Source organism: Urocitellus parryii, chromosome 7, assembly GCF_045843805.1.
Source record: "Urocitellus parryii isolate mUroPar1 chromosome 7, mUroPar1.hap1, whole genome shotgun sequence".
NCBI classification, from domain to species: Eukaryota; Metazoa; Chordata; class Mammalia; order Rodentia; family Sciuridae; genus Urocitellus; species Urocitellus parryii.
In genome coordinates this window covers 61,942,145-61,961,476 of record NC_135537.1, presented here as the reverse complement: position 1 = coordinate 61,961,476, position 19,332 = coordinate 61,942,145, and the positions used below count along the sequence as shown (strand labels likewise).

The 19,332-nt window shown below is 39.7% G+C and overlaps 1 protein-coding gene across 1 annotated transcript in view; it reads left to right on the top strand.

Moving 5' to 3' along the window:
- The first annotated feature begins 13,265 nt into the window (after nucleotides 1–13,265).
- Tox (thymocyte selection associated high mobility group box) overlaps nucleotides 13,266–19,332 on the top strand; it is a 297,744-nt gene continuing 291,677 nt past the window's right edge. The window contains exon 1 of the mRNA XM_026390809.2: nucleotides 13,266–13,367. Coding sequence (XP_026246594.1) covers nucleotides 13,266–13,367 — 102 coding nt within the window. The remainder of the gene's footprint in view (nucleotides 13,368–19,332) is intronic.

Here is a 19,332-nt window from a genome sequence, read left to right as displayed (position 1 = left end):
AATTGTAGTTTTTTACTTCTTCCTGCTTATTGAAGCCCAAAGGCCCCAGAAAAATCTTTTGAGATGTCCCCTCAGAGCTCCAGTGTTAATGAAGAAAAATTCAGAGATAAAATGATTGGATTCCAAGAGCTAGAACCTTATCAGTCCATCCTAGTTTGAATGGACTGACTGGGTTGTAACTGTGTGCAGGTGAGGTATGGCTGGAGAAGGTGGATCACTGGGGACGTGCTCTGAAAGTTTTATTCTTCCTGTGGCTCCTTTCTCTCTCCCTCTCCTTCTCCTTCTCTCTAAATCTCTCTCCTTCCTGTCCCCTATATGAACTAAATATTACATATTCCCTGGGGCCTTTTCTCCTTTCTCTCTCAACCTCATGGCCACCACGAACAGAGCAGCATCTCTCCATCAAGCCCTTCGGTCATTATCTTCTGACCCACTTGGGCTCAGAGCAATGGACTTGGCCCACCATGGACTGAACGAACCTCTGGAACCATGAGTCAAAGTAAATTTTTCTTCCTCTGAGCTGTCCTAATCAAGTTTTTTTTTTCACAGTAATAAAATGCTCTAAGCTAACTTAAACACAAGCTGTAAGGTAGGCTTATTCCAAATCCTACATCCTTAGCTTCAAATACACCTTGGCCACATCTGAACTATTGAGAAATTCACAATATTCCAGGTCTTCAAACTGGGGACTCTTCATCCCACAGTTTATAGTAAGTCTTATTTTATCATTTGTCTTTACATCTGTTTCTGCAGATTCTAAAAAAAATGAAGTTAGGCAAAAGATGACAGGATCTTAATGAATTTATTAAAAAGTGTTATGATATGATCCTACTCTTTGAAATCAAGGTCACCAATAAAAACATATTTTGGAGACCTGAGGTGGCTCAGTGGTAGAGCACTTGCCTAACACCTACAAGACCCTGACAGGTCAAACATGTTCAGCCTTACAGGAGAATTTCTGGTTTTGCAACCAGAACTAAATTACATGATCTGAGCAACAACTTTGCAATACATATTTTGCCTAAAATCAAGAAAACAAAGTCCAAGGGTTCAAAGTGCTGTGAATTGTATGTGTTCAAATCCTGGCTCTACGGCTTGCTATAATTACCGACTTGTTAAAATTATTCTGTCAACAAATAGTGGAGAGAATGTTGCTTGAATATATTTTAACTCAATTAAAACATATAATAAATAAATAATTCTTGAGGACTTGTTATGTTCAAGAAATTGTTCTGGGTATTGTAGAACCCTCAGAGATGAACTTGATGTGGCAATATTTCCTCCCCAAACTTTGGGAAAGCTGAAAGGGGAGATGGGATTAAATACATATAAGTCTAGAATGAAGTAAAACAGGTGAAGTACCATCAAAGCATCACCAACAGGTGCCCAGGAAATGAGAGGGTTGAAAGCTCAGGTTCCCCTGGGCAGACCAGGAGAGATTTCCAGAAGGCAATGAGGTTAAGATGAAAACAGAGGCTAGTAGATCATGTCAGGAGGACCTGGAAGACAGGACATTGCCTGTGAACAACAGGACCAGAAAAAGCCAAAGCATGTTAAAATAATGTGAAATGATCAACACAGATACACATACCAAAAAAAAAAAGAAAGGAATAAGACTAGAACCTAAGTCAGGGTTTAGAACTCTGGGTGTGTAGTTCTAAGCTAATTCCAAGGGCAATAAAAATAGCCAATATTCCCTGATCTGTACCAAGTGCCTCTGGAAGCATATAGAAAGAGATTAAATACTAGCTTAAACTTCAGATGCAAATATACTAAATCAATAGGAAGCAACTTTATGAGTTTTCATATGTGAAAATAGCAGCTTAAACTCTGAATGGAAATTTATAAATTAATTTACAATTTTTAAGAATGTGTTGGAAGTTTATCACATTTTACCAAGCAGCAGCCTCACTCAAAGACCTTTTTTGCAGGAATTGAAATAATTAAATTGGAGATTCAGTGTACCTTTTCAATCATTTTATTAAAAAACTCATTCTGGTTTTTCTCTGAGGGAGAGATAAACCACTGCTAAGGATGTGGCTAAATCTTTTTTAAAGTACTGTATTCACCATAAAATATATAAAACTGTTCCCAAGTAACACCTAATAGAAGCTGGTCACATCAACATCAGAAAATATTTACCTTTTTAAAGCTGGTCTTTTATACTCATTTCAATTCCAGATGTTGGGGGAACAAAGGAGATTGAGATATAATCTTGAATGAAGAAGAAGGTTCGCAAGCAAGTCATTACAACACAGAATGAAATACACAGTGTGTTTGGAGGGGAAGGAACTGACAAGGTTTCACTGAAGTAATGTTTGATTTGGTTCTGAAGGGAATAAGAGTTGTCATGTGAATACAGGTTCCTTAGACAAAGAGAACAGTAGCTGCAAATGTTCCAAATCAGGCAAAGAGATGCAGGAATTCACAGGGAAGTCAATGGTTGGATGTGTTTGGGTATCAGAAAGCTGTTGTAGATCAAGGCAGTGGTGAGTTCATAAGGTCTCTAGTTTTGACAGTCACCATGGATGCACAGATGTGAATTGCAAGGGTGAAGACCCAATGAAAAGCTAGAGCAATAGTCCAGATAATGGTGAGAACCGTGATTAATCATCACAGCAAGTGTCAAACATGGCTTTTAAATGAGATAAGTATTCCAGGAGGAAAAGATTTATGTAAGTATTGCATTTATCAAAAGTATGTGTGTGTGTGTGTGAGTGTGTGTGCGTGTGCACTGAGTTTGAAGGTAGGCAGAAATACAGCCATGTATAGCTGTAGACAGCTGAAAATAGGCAAGTGGAACTCAGAAAATAGGAAAGAGACATAGATTTTAGAGGGAACAAAATATGAATTAGAGTCCAAGTTTTGGAAGCAGATGACCATATAGGAGAGGGTGTAGAAAAGCTTTGGTAGACTTGGAACCACTGCATGTTCAGCACAGAGTGGACACTCAAGTATCACTTGTCGAATGGGTAACCAGCTGTGTGAGGGGACAGATGTGTGTCAGACACTCCCTTCTGGAACATTTTCCTCCTTTGGTATCTAGACGCTTTGCTCCTTGCTTTCCGTTTCTCATTGGGCTAGGTTCTCCACCTGCTTTTTCTCTTTATGTGAGTGCTTCTAGGCTGTCTATGCACCAACATAAGTAAGACTGAATCCTTGAGCTCAGAAGCCTCACAATTTTATGGGAACCTGCTTCTAAAGCTCCAAAAAAGTCACATCAGGGGAGGAGTAAAAGAGTGCCTAGGGAAACTGAGAGATAAATTCAATGAGAATCTTAGAACAGTTTTAACAGAACATAGTCCAAAAGCAAACTGCCAGACTGCTGTGAGTGAGTTGGAGAAGAAATGGGTGCGATGAAGAACAGAGAGGGAATCATTTCAAGAAATTTAGCAACAACAGGATGGAAGCGTCCAGAGCTCGATTTGGAAGGAGAGCAATATCAAAGCTGCTTTTGTTGAGGAAGGGGACGTTGGCAATTTATGGAAAATTGTGAGTGTTCTTCAAGCCAAGAGCTCAGTAGAGCAGCAGGAACCCTGACTTTGCCCTCAATGTGCTAAGTAGTTATCACAGAAAACAGACATGCACATTGCACAGGGGGGTGCAGTATGAGAGATGCTACTAGCAGCCCTAAATATGAGAGCTGGAGGGTCCATAAGAGAAACAGGGGCTCTTCTTTCAGATCCCTGGCAACAGCACTTATGGCTGAGGAACGAGAAGAAACAAGGCAGAGGACTATTAAAAACATCAGCATGATGGTCCCTTGTTAGATGTGTTTTTTCCCCATTTGAAGAGTATATTTTTACAGTGTCCTCTGAAAAGTAAATTGTAGGTTGTGTTTTTGTTTTTTTGTTTTGTTTTGTTTTGTTTTGTTTTGGTACCAGGATTGAACTCAGGGGCACTTAGCCACTGAGCCACATCCCCAGTCCTTTTTTAAAAAAAAATTTTTTTTAGTTGTAAGTGGACACACGATATCTTTATTTCAATTTGATGTGGTGCTGATGATGGAACCCAGTGCCTCATGCGTGCTGAGTGAGAGCTCTACCACTGAGCCACAACCCCAGCCCCACTGCCACCCCCAGTTCTTTTTTGCATTTTATTTAGAGACAGGGTTTTACTGATTTGCTTATGGCCTCTCTAAAGTGCTAAGGATGGCTCTGAACTTTCAATCCTCCTGTTTCAGCCTCCTGAGCTGCTGGGATTACAGGTGTGCACTATTGTGCCTGGCTTGTTTTTTTGTTTTTTGATACTGTCAGTTGAACGCAAAGGTGCTTTACCATTGAGTTACATTCTCAGTCCTTTTTATTTATTTATATTTTGTCTTGACAGGGTCTCACTAAATTGCCTTGATCTTGTATCCTCCTGCCTCAGCCTCCAAAATCCCTGGAATTACAGGCATGCACCACCATGCCCAACTAAAAAGTTTTAACTATTCTAAAATTCAAGGAAGCTTTGTCTATCCCAGCATGATGATTTGATCCTATATTTTCTTGTACTAGGTTTATAGTTTGAGCTTATATACAGGACTGTGCTTGGATGATTTTTATATTTAATGTAATATTGCACATGAATTTTTTCAGCAGAATTTGTTGAAAAATTTATAAATTTACCATTGTATTACTGGGGCAGCTTTGTTGAAAATTAGTTGACAATTATTTGTGTCTCCATTTCTAGACTTTTATTCTGTTCAATTGGATTGTGTTAATCCTCAAGCCAATACCATTTAGTCCTCATTATTGCAGTTTTATAGTAGGTCTTAAATCAAGTTGTGTTATTATTTCAGTCTTTTCCAGATTGTTTTGGTCTTTTGAATTTCCATAAAAATATTTTAAATGAACTTATTTTTAATTAAAATATGGTTATGATTTTTATTGAGAGTTCATTGGCTCTATACATTTTTTAGGCAGAAAGATATTGTATTATACTGAGGTCCTCATACCATGAACATAGTATATCCCATTTATTTTGGTCTTCTTTAATTTCTCTCAGCATTGTTTCATCATTTTTAATGCAGAGGCCTTATATATTTTTTGCAGAATTTATGTGCAAGTATTCTATTTTTATGCTTATTATGAGCAATATCCTTTAAAATACCCAATTGTTTGTGCTGGTATGTACAAAAACAATTAGATTAACATACTAATCTTGCATCCTATATTTTCTCTAAACTAACTTAGTCTGGTAGTTTTTTTTTTCTTTTGGTAGAATCTCATAAAGAACTTGCAACCCAATGTTTATATCAAGTATTCATATAGCTAAATGATAAGTGGAAAACAACTGAACTTTCGAAAGTCAGAAGCTTTTAACAAACTCATCATCAAAGAAGATATTCTAATTTCAAACATGAAGAATTTCAACGATCTGCTCTTGAATCTTCATTGCAGCTTTATTCGTAAGAGTTAAAATAAGAAATGATCCAAATTGCTATCAACCAGTGAGTAGATAGATAAACAAATTTGTGTAATATTCAAAATGAAATACTAGTTAGTAATGTAAAGGAGCAAACTACTCATAGACCTAACATGGACGGATGTCAAATGTATTACCCTAAGGGAAAGAAATCAGACATGTAACACTCAAGACAGAATGATCAGATGTATATGATATTTTGAAAAATAAACCTAGTAGTTTCTGGGATCAAGAGAGGGAAACAGTATTACCTACAAACAGTTACAGGCAAATGTTTCACATCTTTGTGTTGTGATTGTGACAGTGGTATATGAATATACACATTAATTAGAACTTACCAAATTTGTGCAATTACTTATTACCAGTGGATTTTATTGTAGATAAATTATCCCCTAATGAAATGCTTAAAAAGTAAAAATCATTATGGGTGGGGTGACACACACCTGTAATCCCAGTGGCTCAGGAGGCTGAAGCAGGAGGATTGAGAGTTCAAAGCCAGCCTCAGCAACAGCGAGGCACTAAGAAATTCAGTGAGAACTTGTCTCTAAATAAAATACAAAATAGGGCTGGGATGTGGCTTAGTGGTTGAGTGCCCCTAAATTCAACCCTGGTTACCTCCCAAAAAATAAAATTAAAATAAATAAAAATTAAAATTATGGTTAATTTGGGTTACTACAAGTGTAGGTCTATAATTACTTATTTGATATCCTATAGGGTAAAAGAGTTTAAAATTCATATTGTTCGAAGTTTTTGAATGGTGATATGGTTTATTATAAAAACCTCAATTAATGCAGGATTTGAGGCAGTCCCATAATCAAACACAGTAATATTTCCACCACAAAACATGAATATTCATTGAGTTGGATCAATGCATTCTAGAAAGAAACTTTTGTTAGCTCAGATTAGAAGTTACCTCTAGGATTTCTTGCTAATATATCATAATCCAACTTAAAGTTAAATTTCCGAATTTCATTAAGGGTCTTACTCTTTGCCCAAGAAATTTGCTGTAATTTTAGAGTATAACTGATATTATAACTGATTTAGATTATAACTGATTATAACTTTAGATTTTAGCTGATATTGGGACTGAATGAAAGAAATTATGAAGTGGGAAAAATATGAGACTGGAGATACAGGTAGCTACAAAGGGTTGGCTTAATATTTAAAATTATTAAATAGGTATGCAATTTAATGTTTTGTGAATATATGTATTTTTTTTTACAAAAATAAGATTCTAAGATGTGTAAATTATTGTAATTCTTAGTTTTATGTCACATCTTAAATTTTGCCTGTAAAGTTGAATGTTTGCTTGTTTTTGTTTTGTCTTATTGGTAAGTCCCTGAATATAGTCAAGAATTGCTGTTAAAAAAAAAGTGGGGGGGAGCATTTTTAGACTTCAAAGATCACAAGAGATTCTTTGGCTCATTGTCTAGATGAACTTCACTGTATGTCATCTAAAATGTATGAATATGTTCAAACCTACTGTTGACTCCATCTTACATAAGAAAAGCATATTTCAAGAAAGGCATCAACGGGTACACAGGTGATGTGATGAACTCTCATTGGTTGTGGAGATTTTAAAATCATCCTATAGAGAGTCCCAATAAATGCAAGATCTCACTGATCACTTGTGAAATTCTTTTTATGTGTGGCTTAATCCTCCATCCTCTGGTATTACAAACACTATCTTTAGCGGAGGTATTCTGCCCATGCTTTTGAAAGAACATTTGACACACACGATTTGAAGACATTACATTGCCTCTCAGTATTGTCCTTTCTAGTCCTGTCCTTTAATCTTTCTCAAAGGTCTTATTTTTCAATTCTTTAATCATCTCAGTGTAAAGGGGGGGGGGGGGACCTAAGTTCCCAAGTTCCAATCCCTCTTTGTCATGCGGAAGCACTAACATGAGCCCTGCAAGTTATCTTCCCTGTTTAAATGGAAACATTGCTGTTGACTCATGATGCCTTTTGGAAACACAACAATAACAAAACATAGCTACAAATATATTTCAAAATAAGATGTAGAGTGTGCAAATAAACCGGAATTATCTTTCCTTTGTATTACTCTAGTTCCATTTTGGGCCCCACTTCATGGAAAAATATAAGCCTTGATTATCCATTTTCACCAAAATAGCATTTACTCAGGCAAGAATATTAACTCAGGTAAGCAAAATGATTGTTCCTTTCATCTCAGCAATTCGACACCTACTCACCTTCCAATTGACTTTTTATAGAATATTAGTTTGCATTTAAAAAATCCATTTAATTGCATTGGAAAAACACTTTGCTGCCAGCTCCAGGCCCATACTATGTTGCAGCTGCTCCTATTTAAGGGATAATTGTAGCCTCACTTTTCTACAAGGACCTAATTCTGATTTTGAAAGGATTTGTCCTCACAGTTTATCCTGATGAGAGAGGACTGGATTATTGCCCTGTAAAATAGCTGAATAGTCCTATTACAGCTATTATGCCACAAATGTTGTATATTGTTGAAGATCAAAGTACTGTACCACACTCAATGGTGAGATGTACAAGCATGGCACACTTCCCATATTATGTAAAAAATACTGCATTTTATGAGTCATTTAGTACCATGTGAGGTATCTATGGACCCGGTATCATTTCCTTCAAACTTTCCCTATCATTCTGAAATCCTTTATTTTCTGGTTGAAAGACTTACAATCTAGTCATTTCTCACTAGTCTCCGCAGGAAATAAACTTTGCTACCCTGTGTTCTTCCATGGCAGGATATTACTTATTGTGTAGCATTCGATGTTATATTTAAGTTAGTTCAGAAAAATGTTCAGAAATCCTGGACCATTGTAAGTTCTAACTGATAAATTGACAAAATGTAAATGTTTCTCATTACAACAATTAATGATGTATTTTTTGAATCTTTAAAATGTATAGGACACAGTATTGATGAGGTTCTAGGGAAACCAAGAGAGCTACTTTCCCTGTCTCCTGATTGGGAAGGTAAATGTGAATGAATACTCATGCATATGCCTTAAAATGCAGGATGGCCCATAGGAGGAGCCAAATGAATGGAATTTAAAAAGAATGAGGCTTTCTTCTACACAAAGATTGTATATAACCTATTGATGAAAAACCTGACAGAGGAGGCCAGTAAAAGGACTAGATTTTAACTTAGTTATGCAATGCATTGGGCTCTTACTTTCAGTATCTGACACTTCAAAATCAGTCCCTCTGTGTGTTTCATTCTCACCATCAACCAATACAGGGTTCTTCCCACCGAAGAAAAACTAATTCCAAAATCTAACAAAAAATGCCCAACCAGAAGTGCCGTTTTCTGTTGAATGATTTCTATAAGACTCTTACAAATCACAGGTAGGATAAGCTGTTGAGAGGACACATTCCATATATGTGATTTGGAGACATTACTACAAGATTTAGGATTTACCTACATAATAGAAAGAATCAGTAAACATGAAATGTGGTCAGTGAAAATCACAAATTTGAAAACACAACAATTTATTAAACTGTAATTAAAATGAACATGAGTAATTTTGAGGCAGCAACATCAAATTCTGAATGTGGCTTATAATTATTGGTTAGGCTAGGCAATATAATTAATAGAGCTAAATGAGATAATGAAATTAAATATAAAAAAATGAGACCAGGTCTAAGACATGGTAGGCATTTCCCGAATTGTAGGTATTGATATTATAACATCAATATTAATAAGGACACATTTTGTTCATGGACACATTTTGCTAATTAGAGTATGTGAAGTTCCTAGTTCAGATAAATGAATTTTAACCTGGACCTATACAATAACTCATGCATGTTTATTTAGAGAAACTGGTTAAATGACCAAACTCCATAGTTATCCTCGATGTGCCCTTGTGAGGATCAACACAAAATGACAATCCAGATTATTGAATAAAGTTCAATGCTTTCAATATTTCCTTTGTGCTCGTTTTGTCATTTCTTATTGATCTGTGGCTCTCAATCTTTCCTGATCATTAAGAATCACAGGCAATTTTTTAAAAATTCCTCTGGTCAGATCCTGCCCTAAATGAATGGAATCAGAATCTACAGGGTACTTTTTCGAATGGCTAAGATGACTCAGCAGACTAGACAGGACTTCAAAAGACTGGTCTAGAAGACTATAAACTCAACTTGAGTAGGAACCATTTTAAGTAATTTGTTTTCATATTCCTAACTTTTACACCATACATAGCATTTTTAGTTTGTGTGGCTTTCTATATCTTTGTTGAATAATATACTAATGAGTGAATGGGCAACTAAATGAGTAAACTTGGCTATGATATGGAGTTGAATGTCCTATAAATTGAAAAGTAACACAAGGTCTGTCTACTATTTTAATTCTTAGAATTCACTCAGGGGTTTAACTATTCAACTTTCCCCAAGTTTTTTTTTTCAATAAAATAAAATATATCCATTCAAAAGGGCATAGGTAGGGCATTAAGTTTTATTATTGTTTCAAGTAGTATTGTTATTATTACTATACCATGATGACCTTCATGATCTCCTCTCTGCATAAGTGGAATTAAAAGCTTCTTTCTTTCTTTCTTTTTTTTTTCACCTCAACTGCTCAAATTCCCACCATGCAAGGCACAAAAACATATCCCTTGGACTGCACACTTGTTATAGAGAAGAAACCAGGCCCCTGAGTGTTAAGTAGAGGAATAACAGGCCCTATGAATTGGAGTTTTCCATCAAGTGGAGTGGTGGATATGATGTGCAGAAGATACGATTATCTGCCAGGTGTCAGGATGTTGACAGTGATATTGTTCTAGCCCTGAACCATATTATTTCATCTTCCTGATGTTCCCAGGGCCATCAAACAGAAATCAGTTACAGGTCCTAGGAAAATTTTAAAAATCAACTTTCTAAATGATGGAATGTGTTGGTGATGAATGTGGGACTGATGACAGAACCTGAAGCTTTGATACATTCCAATTAAACCATAAAGGGTCTATTGTTATTGTGGAAGGAGATACATATAGGCACATTTTAGCATCTACAGTTGAATTTTGAAAGCTGTTGCTTATAAACCATAAAACTCCATATAAATTTTATTATAAAGACCTTTATTAGGAGGATAACCACATTTTTTTTACCTCTTATTTTGTGCCTCAAAGGGTTTGTGAATGTGGAGAGGACTTTTTTTTCCCCCTTATTGCTTCATCTTCCCATCCCAGCCTCCACCTTGTTAATCTTTAGTTATTTATTTGAGAGGAGAGAGAATTTTTTTTCATTTTTTTATTAGTTGCTCAAAACATTACAATGATCTTGACATATCATACATTTGATTCAAGTGGGGTATGAATTCTTATTTTTCCACGTGTACAGATTGCAGTATCACATTGGTTTTACAGCCACGTTTATACATACAGCCACATTAGTGTCTATTGTATTCTGCTGCCCTTCCAATTCCCCCCTCCCCCCCTTCCCCTCCCATTACCTCTTTCTACCCACTCTACTATGACACTTTTCTCTCTCTCTCTTTTTTTTCTTCCACACACCATCTTATATGAGAGATAATTTTTTAATATTTATTTTTTTTTTAGTTTTCGGTGGACACAACATCTTTATTTTTATATGGTGCTGAGGATGAACCCAGCGCTCTGCGCATGCCAGGCAATCGCGCTACCGCTTTGAGCCACATCCCCAGCTCCACCTTGTTAATCTTTTTTTTTTTTTTTTTTTTTTTTATATATATTGTTGGTCGTTCAAAACATTACATAGTTCTTAATACATCATATTTCACAATTTGATTCAAGTGGGTTATGAACTCCCAATTATACCCCATATACAGATTGCTGAATCACATCAGTTACCACCTTGTTAATCTTGAAGGTAGGGGAAATGTTGTAGTTTTGCTATGTCTTAAACAATGATAATAGGAAGAAAGAAAACAATGATTCAGAGGATGGACACAGACCGCAAAGAGAGGACCAAAGACATTAATTTTATCATTTATTATAATGTTTTCATAGTTTTTTCTTGCTTTCCTTTTTGGTCTTTGCTTGAATTTGACTGGTACTCTTTTTCAAGAACTTAAGAGACATAGCTGGAGAAAAGTTGCACAGAGCAGCTGGCAATCAACATGTCCTGGAAGGGTGTGTGGGGCAGCAAAATGTTCTCAATATTTTCCTTGGCCCCAGAAACAAACAAATGATGAAGAATTTCTGGGCTCCTTTGCAGGGTCTTGTGTTCTTAGGGAAGGGCTGCTCCACCCTGGGAAGATAATTATTGCCCACTACTATTTGAACTTCCCACCCAGGACAACTTACCCCATCCCCCACCCCCTAAAAAAGATGTGCTAAACAGTGAGTGGCCAAGAGACCCCAAACTATTTCAAACACCCGGAAACAGAGTTGCAAGTCTCTGGCTTGGGGACACGAAGCAAGAAAACATGGTTGGTGATATATCCTTATTCCACTTTACCAACTGGAGAAATGGGAAGGCTGACTCCTGACTGCCAAGAGCACTATCCGGCTATAAAAAGAGAAGAGTCCCAGGAGTAGCAACTAACAAACCCACAGGTTTTCCCTCTAGCCGGATAGTGTGCTGATAATCGTTTCCTTATTTACCCTTCGAATCACCCCTGTGGTCTTTTGTGAGTCCCCAAAGGCAGCCTCAGCCTTCACCAACCCCCCCAGTGGGGTAGAGATAAAAGAGAGGTGCGGGCAGCAGGCGGAGCGAGAAAGAAGAGGAGCCACTTTCATAAGCCCATCTATTCCTAGACAGGAGGGTTCGGATCCGGTCCCTTGGACAGTGGCCCACTCACAACGCGCAAAGGGGTCGCGCTCCCTGCGGGTTCATGATCCCCAGGAGCAACGTTGCGCAGAAAAGTCATCCCCACCACGGACAGGGAGTAGGAGATAGTACAGCAGTGACAGGGGCTGGGACAGTCGCTGTGGGGTAGGTGGGGGGGGGGCGCAGATAAAGGGGTGGGGACAGTTGCAGAGTGGTGGCAGAGGGGGAGGTGGAAGCGGGGTGGGGCCGGGGCGGGCCCGGGGGCGGGGCTGCGGGGTGGGGTGCGCCACAGCGCCCCCTCGCTGCGGGATCCCCGCGGTGCCCCGAGGCCGCTAGTGCTCCGGCTCGCCAGCCCCTTTGTGTGAGACGCACTGCCCTGCGGAGCGCGGCTAGTGCACTGCAGCTGCTCCCTGGGGTCCCGCCGCTTCTTCCCGGGCCGGGCAGTACTTTCCTCTTCCTTCTCCTCTGCTCCTCCCTCTTTCAGCCCCCAGTCTCCAGCAGCAGCCATTGGACCCCGAGCAGCCCGCGTCCCGCAGCGCTCACCACCCCGCCCGACCTGGGGCACTCGCCCCCCCCTCCCGTCCGGTCCCCTCTAGATCTCCCCCCCACTCGCCAATCCCGGGCTTCCAAGGTGGAGAAAATAAACTTAAAGCAGAGCAACTCAGAGTCTCCAACAAAACGCCCAGTACCTAGAGCCCGAGCGCGTGTGCCGGTCGGCGAGGGGCGCGGGAGGCGGGGATGGGGGGGCGGGCGGGGGGACAATGAGCACATGAAGTTACCTGCCCAGCAGCGGCGGCGGCGGCCGAGAGGCGGCGGCGGGGCGGAGAGGCGGCGGTGGAGCAGGCTGCGCGCTCGGCGCCGACGGGTGCGCGCCGCGGCTTAGGGGAGAGTTGAGCGCTTTTCCCCCCTCTTTTTTTTTTTCTTTTTTTTTTCTCCTCTTCTTCTTAAACAAACCACAAACGGATGTGAGGGAAGGAAGGTGTTTCTTTTACTCCTGAGCCCAGACACCTCTTTCTTTTCCGTCTAAGCTTGTTTTGCTGAGCACTTTTTTTAAAAAAGAAAAAAAAAAAAGGAAAAGAAAAGGAGTTGCTTGATGTGAGAGTGAAATGGACGTAAGATTTTATCCACCTCCAGCCCAGCCCGCCGCTGCGCCCGACGCTCCCTGTCTGGGACCTTCTCCCTGCCTGGACCCCTACTATTGCAACAAGGTGAACGCTCTGCTTTTGTTTCCACTGTGTTCTGCTGCTTGATCTCGGGAGGGGGGCGGCGGCGGCGACCGAGCCGCCTTGGGACGGCTTGCCGGACGGGGCCGGCTTGCTGGAGACCGGTCCCGGGAGCGCTGGGCTTGCAGCCCGCTGCAGCCCTGCGTGCGCTAGGATAGTAAATATTGTGGAGCAGCTCCAGGGGTTTGCCAAACACCGCGATTGTGCGGAAAGTGACACGATTTGCTCGGATTCTTTCCTTCCTGCTGTTAGCGATTAGGGATCCATGTTTAGGTTTGGCGAGGCGGCGTTAAAAGAAATAAGAGGGAAGCCACGGAATACTTTGGGGGTGTGTCTGGGGTTTAGGGACCAAGGTAGAGTAAGAGAATTTAGTTTATTTCCCAGTTCTTCCTTCTTCCTTCCTCCCTCTCCTGGGTAGCGGGGGGCTCGTGGCATCCTTTCTCAGCCCGGGATTAGTTGCCAGGGCAGACGCCGGGAGTTGGGGTACAGGAACCCAGGAAGGGTCCCTGCCCCCTACCTTGGAAATTGTTCTACAATTCTTGTTTCCCAAACCGATTCCAGCAGCCAAGCCCCGAATTCGGGTGCTGGCCTGCGCAGATCAAGGTATAGCCGGCTAGCCAGGTCATGATTTGGAGGACAGCTCCCCTTTCCAGGGTGCGCGCGGAAATTGCAAGTTTGTTGGAAGCCGGAGGAGCGCGTTACGTTCAAGTCCAAAGCTCCCATACTCAGCGTCGGATTGAAGTAGGGTTCCGGGTTGGGCTGCACGTCCCAGGGGACTCGACAAGGTGTACCATGCTGGTGACCCGGAATGGGGGCACAGGCCCGGGTTCCTGTGGAGCTCAGCTAAGACCAAGGCTAGGTCTGGGGAACGTAGGGAAGGGTTTACTTTCCGGCTGCTGGCACTCTCATCCCGGAGCGGGAGGACGCGCAGCGACCAGACCCCAAGGGGAGCCGAAGAGCCACAGCCTTTCTGGCCCACGGCTTGTTGGACGTGTCTAAGCAGTCCCACGGGATGAAGGTTGGCGGGGAGAACTGAGTTCTTTGGTCTCCGGGCGGGCCATTTAGACGCCCAATTCTTGCTTGGAGATAAACCCGCCTGACTCTTACAGCCCCTGCAGGCACTTATTATATGTAGACCTCCTTCGTGAATTTCAGGAGAAAAATCGTTAGAACTCCCAACATTTGCCTTGTGGCAAATCCTCACCAAAACGGTTTTTAAGGAGATCCAGAGGTGTTTAGCAGGCGGTATTCTCAAACCCTGGGCTCCCCACCATGCGACTGACTCCTGGCTCTGAGTCTTGGTCAATCTGTGACACACACACACACACACACACACACACACACACAGAGCTGAGAGTAAAGTGAACCTCAGGCATCACCCTGTGGAGAAGCTCCTCCATGCTGTGTACGGTATAAGACTTATCAAAAGGGCTATGCTGTTTATGTGCTGATGTTGAGAAAAGTTAGAAAAGAGGGAAATCTATCTTGTGAAGACAGAGGCTTTACAGTGGGAATCCTTTCGCTAAGGGGCAAGTCGAAAGGTATTGGGAACTTTGACAAGTGCAGAGGAGTTTGTGTGATGAAGTTTCATTATTTGCTGGTAACATAGTTCTTTTACTCTGAAATCTGTTTTGCCTTTACAGTTAGGTATTTTATGTTTTATTTTTATTTTGCTTACAATACGAATGATAGTATTAAATAAGAAACAATAAAGTAGCAGTTCTGTCTTGAAGATTAAAGACATATTTGTTCCATAGTAGTTACCAAAACCAAAAGATCAGAACCATTCTGGCAATAAAACTGGACAAATCTTATTAAATTTATCAGTGATTTTAGGCTTCAAAAAGAAGGTAATGACTTGGATACACATTTCACTCCCCATTCTTGTGATAGTAGGGTCAGATTTAATTTAAAAGTTAAATGCTTTGGAAAATCAGGAATTACTTCAATATATTAAATCATTTTCCAATTAAGTGCTTTAAATAATTTTAGTGGGTTGTGCTGTGAATTGAATAAATTAATTTCCAAAGTCTTCAGAATTTCTTTACTAGCTCATTGAAGTTCCTTTTAAGTCACCCTGTGTATAAGAAGCAAACTGTTCTTTTTAAATGCAAATTAGCCATCCTTTCTATAGACTAGTTGCAAGTCTTCTATTTAACTTACCCAGGGAATAATGGATTTTTAAAAATGCAAAGTCATAAGACACATTTCTAATGGAAGGAAAAGACTTCATGGAAATGTTTCTCTAAGGACGCCTTCTCCTGTCCATTCCTGTGTAGCAGTCCATCAGATATATTTGTCACTGACCCCTGATTGCATTAAATGTACTGAGTAGGTTTCAAGGCCCTACAAAGCTCAGGCACTTGTGTTTTCTACTCCATCATGATTAACATTGGTATGAAATTTCTCTCTACCTCCACTATTTTGGTTGCTTAGATTTTAGTCATCTAGCATTCTTTTTTCTTTCTTTCTTTTTCTTCTTCTTCTTCTTCTTTTTTGTGATGACTTAAGTAGATTTGCAGAGATATGGAAGAAAGGCAGAAGTTCAGAAGAGGCAAATAAAGAAATCAATATCTACATTAAAAAAAAAAAGTTGGATCAGACTTACCAATAGAGACAAGACTAGAGACAGGACTGAAAAGTAAACCTTTCGTCTTTCGGAGGTGTAAGGAACATGAAGTTTATTACAAATAATAGTCACTTTGTCAGGATATTTGTTTTTAATAGGATGATAAGATTATAAATTACTAATTATCTTCATTTTAAACCTGTCAACACTTTACTATTTAAAGTTGGTGGGCTAAATCCCAGTGGAACCAATACCTTTCTGTGCTTTAGTGTCATGCAATTTTAACTATAGTTTCCCAGTGACATTTTTTTTTCCATGTCAGTAGAGACCCTAATCGAGAAAATGAATATCCTCTTCCTGAAGCTTTTCTAAACTAAAATGTGATTGTTTTCCTCCACAGACACTTTCCAGCACTGTGGCTCTATAGATTGCCAAAACACTACTTACATTTTTCAGTTAATAAACTCTGTAGGAGGCAGTTTTGCAAACAGTTTAATCCAGGGCTCGATTGTAAGAGCACATTACATTATGAATATATCACTATGCAAACTGGCCTTCATTTTCACATAGCCTACTGCAGGAACAATGCAAGTGATGTTGGTTATAGCAAGTGTACGAGGCATCCCTTATACAAACAGAACTGATGGCATGATGTTGTATATAGGTCAGCCTTTGAAATAGCAGTGTAGCTCAGAGACTGGACGGAATTGTACGTTGGAGGGAACAGTATTCACTTCTTGCAGCTGAAAGCACAGTTATATTTTAGACATTGAAAGATGGGTACCAGAGTGGAATTTCATCTAATTAGACTATTTTAAGTAACATTGTATCCCTTAATTGAACTGAATGTTACCAAAAGAAATTGGATTAAATGAGCTCACAATTGGAGTTCAGTGCTAAAATATAGCCTTATTTTTTGTTCTAGTTGAAGATGTCAAATCATCAGTTTAAATATATACCTACAGAGTAATAACAGCTCCTTTCAGTTTCTTAGTGCAGTGTCATTTCTAAAGATTGTTTTCACTGATTTTATGCTAAAATAGGAAAAAAAGATGTGGCACTTTTTCATTTTTACAATGATGTGATATGTTCAGTTATTGCTCAGTATCTGCCCACATAAGGAGCAGTAATACAATTATGTTATGACATGGCTAATGACAGGGATGCTGACCTCGGCCAACAGTGGGAGGAGAAATAATGGGCTTTACTGTTTTCAGTGGATGCTTTTGTAGAATCATGTATTGAGTCTTTCTTTGGTGGATTTAAAAGTGAAGAAGTCCAAAACATAAACCCATGTTTAATACTAGTTACATACAAAGTAAAGAATAATAGGCATTTAGCATATTGGGCTTTTGTATTGAGAATGAGAGAGGTCTGTGTATACTCTTTCCATATAAATGCAGGGGGAAGTTCCCATTGTGATAAACTCTGCTCTTGAATGTTAGGGCAAACATTAGACATGTGATGACTTTTGAGAAAGACAAGATTGATTATAGTCTCTACAAAATCTCCTTTGAGGTTATTTTTCTATGTGTACTGTATCATACATTGTACTTTAATGTGGCAAAACTCATCACATCTAAAATACAAGACTTGCAAGCATACCAAGATGGAGTCACGATTCGTATTTTGATTAATAAATGTAAGAAAGAGGAGGAGGGTGGGAGGAGGATGGGAGGAAGGAGGGGAGAAAGGGGAGGGTCTTAGGCAATTTAGAGCATCATGCTTGATTAATTCTCTGTCCTAATTCATAACTTCTAGGACTTTGGGAAATTCATAGTGGATACTTCATACATCATTTGTATAATTAAAACTCCTCTGGGAATTTTATTAGCTGGAAGCTTCCACAAATTTTGAGGTCTTTAAATATGTTTTAAATGTAGTTGTAAGTCAGAAAGAGCATAAACCAAGAAATCATATGGCCCTGGCCACTAAATCAGATATGACACAAAAACCTCAAATGTAGCTATCTTGACTTTGTGGGATATTTCAGTGTCACAAAATCCAGTTTTAAATGTCTCTACAAAGAGAGTTATAGTTATGAACTCTGAAGGGATCTGATATTATTTATAACATAATATGCAGTTCAGTATTCTTACAACTTAGCATATATTTTTAAAATTACTGAATGATAATAATAAGGAGAATTTAATAGTTTGGTTTGGTAGAAAAATTCACTAATATTTAAATGTCTAATTGAATGTGTAGTGTAGATGTTTTTATTTTTAAATGTTGGGATTGCAGAGGAATTGAGAAAAGAAAAAGCAGTAAGGTGTTTGGGATTGGAGGAAGTTGGGAAATTTTAACAGTGCCTTCCTGGGTACCAAACTGAGTCCTCAAGGTTGGTTTTGCCATGTAGGGCTATTTCTAGTAGTCTTACTGTTTTGTGTATGTGTGTGTGTGTGTGTGTGTGTGTGTGTGAGAGAGAGAGAGAGAGAGAGAGAGAGAGAGAGAGAGAAAGTGATGGACTTAATTCAAAAGGTATAGCCTGGAAAACTGGAGAAGGGTCCATTACCTGTGAAGGATGATTTATTCTAATGCTTCCCAACCTTTTGTTAAAACATGGAAAAGAAAAGTTGAAAAGATCCTGGAGATATTTCTCAAATAGTGGTCTTTCCTTCCCTAATTAAAACCAGCCATCAACTGCAGGTCTCTTACCTCCTGACTCCATAGCCCCTCCCCAGGTACCTCTGCTCCAGGGCCAACCCACCCCACTACTCTCCCCAATTGTGTGTGTGTGTGTGTGTGTGTGTGTGTGTGTGTGTTCAAGTGCTCTACCACTGAGCCACATCCCCTCTCCACCATGCTTCCTCTGAACTAGGAAGTCTGTGCTTTCTAATATGAACTCTCTTCCCTCTGCCTTTAACTCACCCTGATGTTTGTCTTGTCTGCTTTCTTCCCCTTCCAGTTCACCACCATCCTTATTATCATAGGGTTCGAAAATCCATTCTTCCACCAGAATTCTGGCTCTGTTTTCTGGTATATTGGAATCTACCAGCTCTGAGGCCTATATCTACTTTTTGAAATCCTGAATTATGTTATTCTCCTTTCCCCTTCCCTCATCTGAATGGAAGACATTGAGTCTATAGTAATAGACTAAGAAAACTTGGATACGGTGCTGAGAGGAAAAATAGCCATGGTTGATATTTCTAAGCTATCTTACTCTCCCACTACTCCACTCCAAACCTGTGCAGTCTATTGGGAGCTCAGAGATGAGCTCCTTGAAGTCTGTCCTCAGTGAGAAAGCTTTGATTGGTCTCCCAAATGGCATGCTGTGGTGCTTATGGTCCCTGGTGGGCATACAGTGAGATGGGTTACACTTATAGAGAGCAGAAGTGTTAGCATGCTTATGTGTATGTATGTAGATAACTAAAATGGACA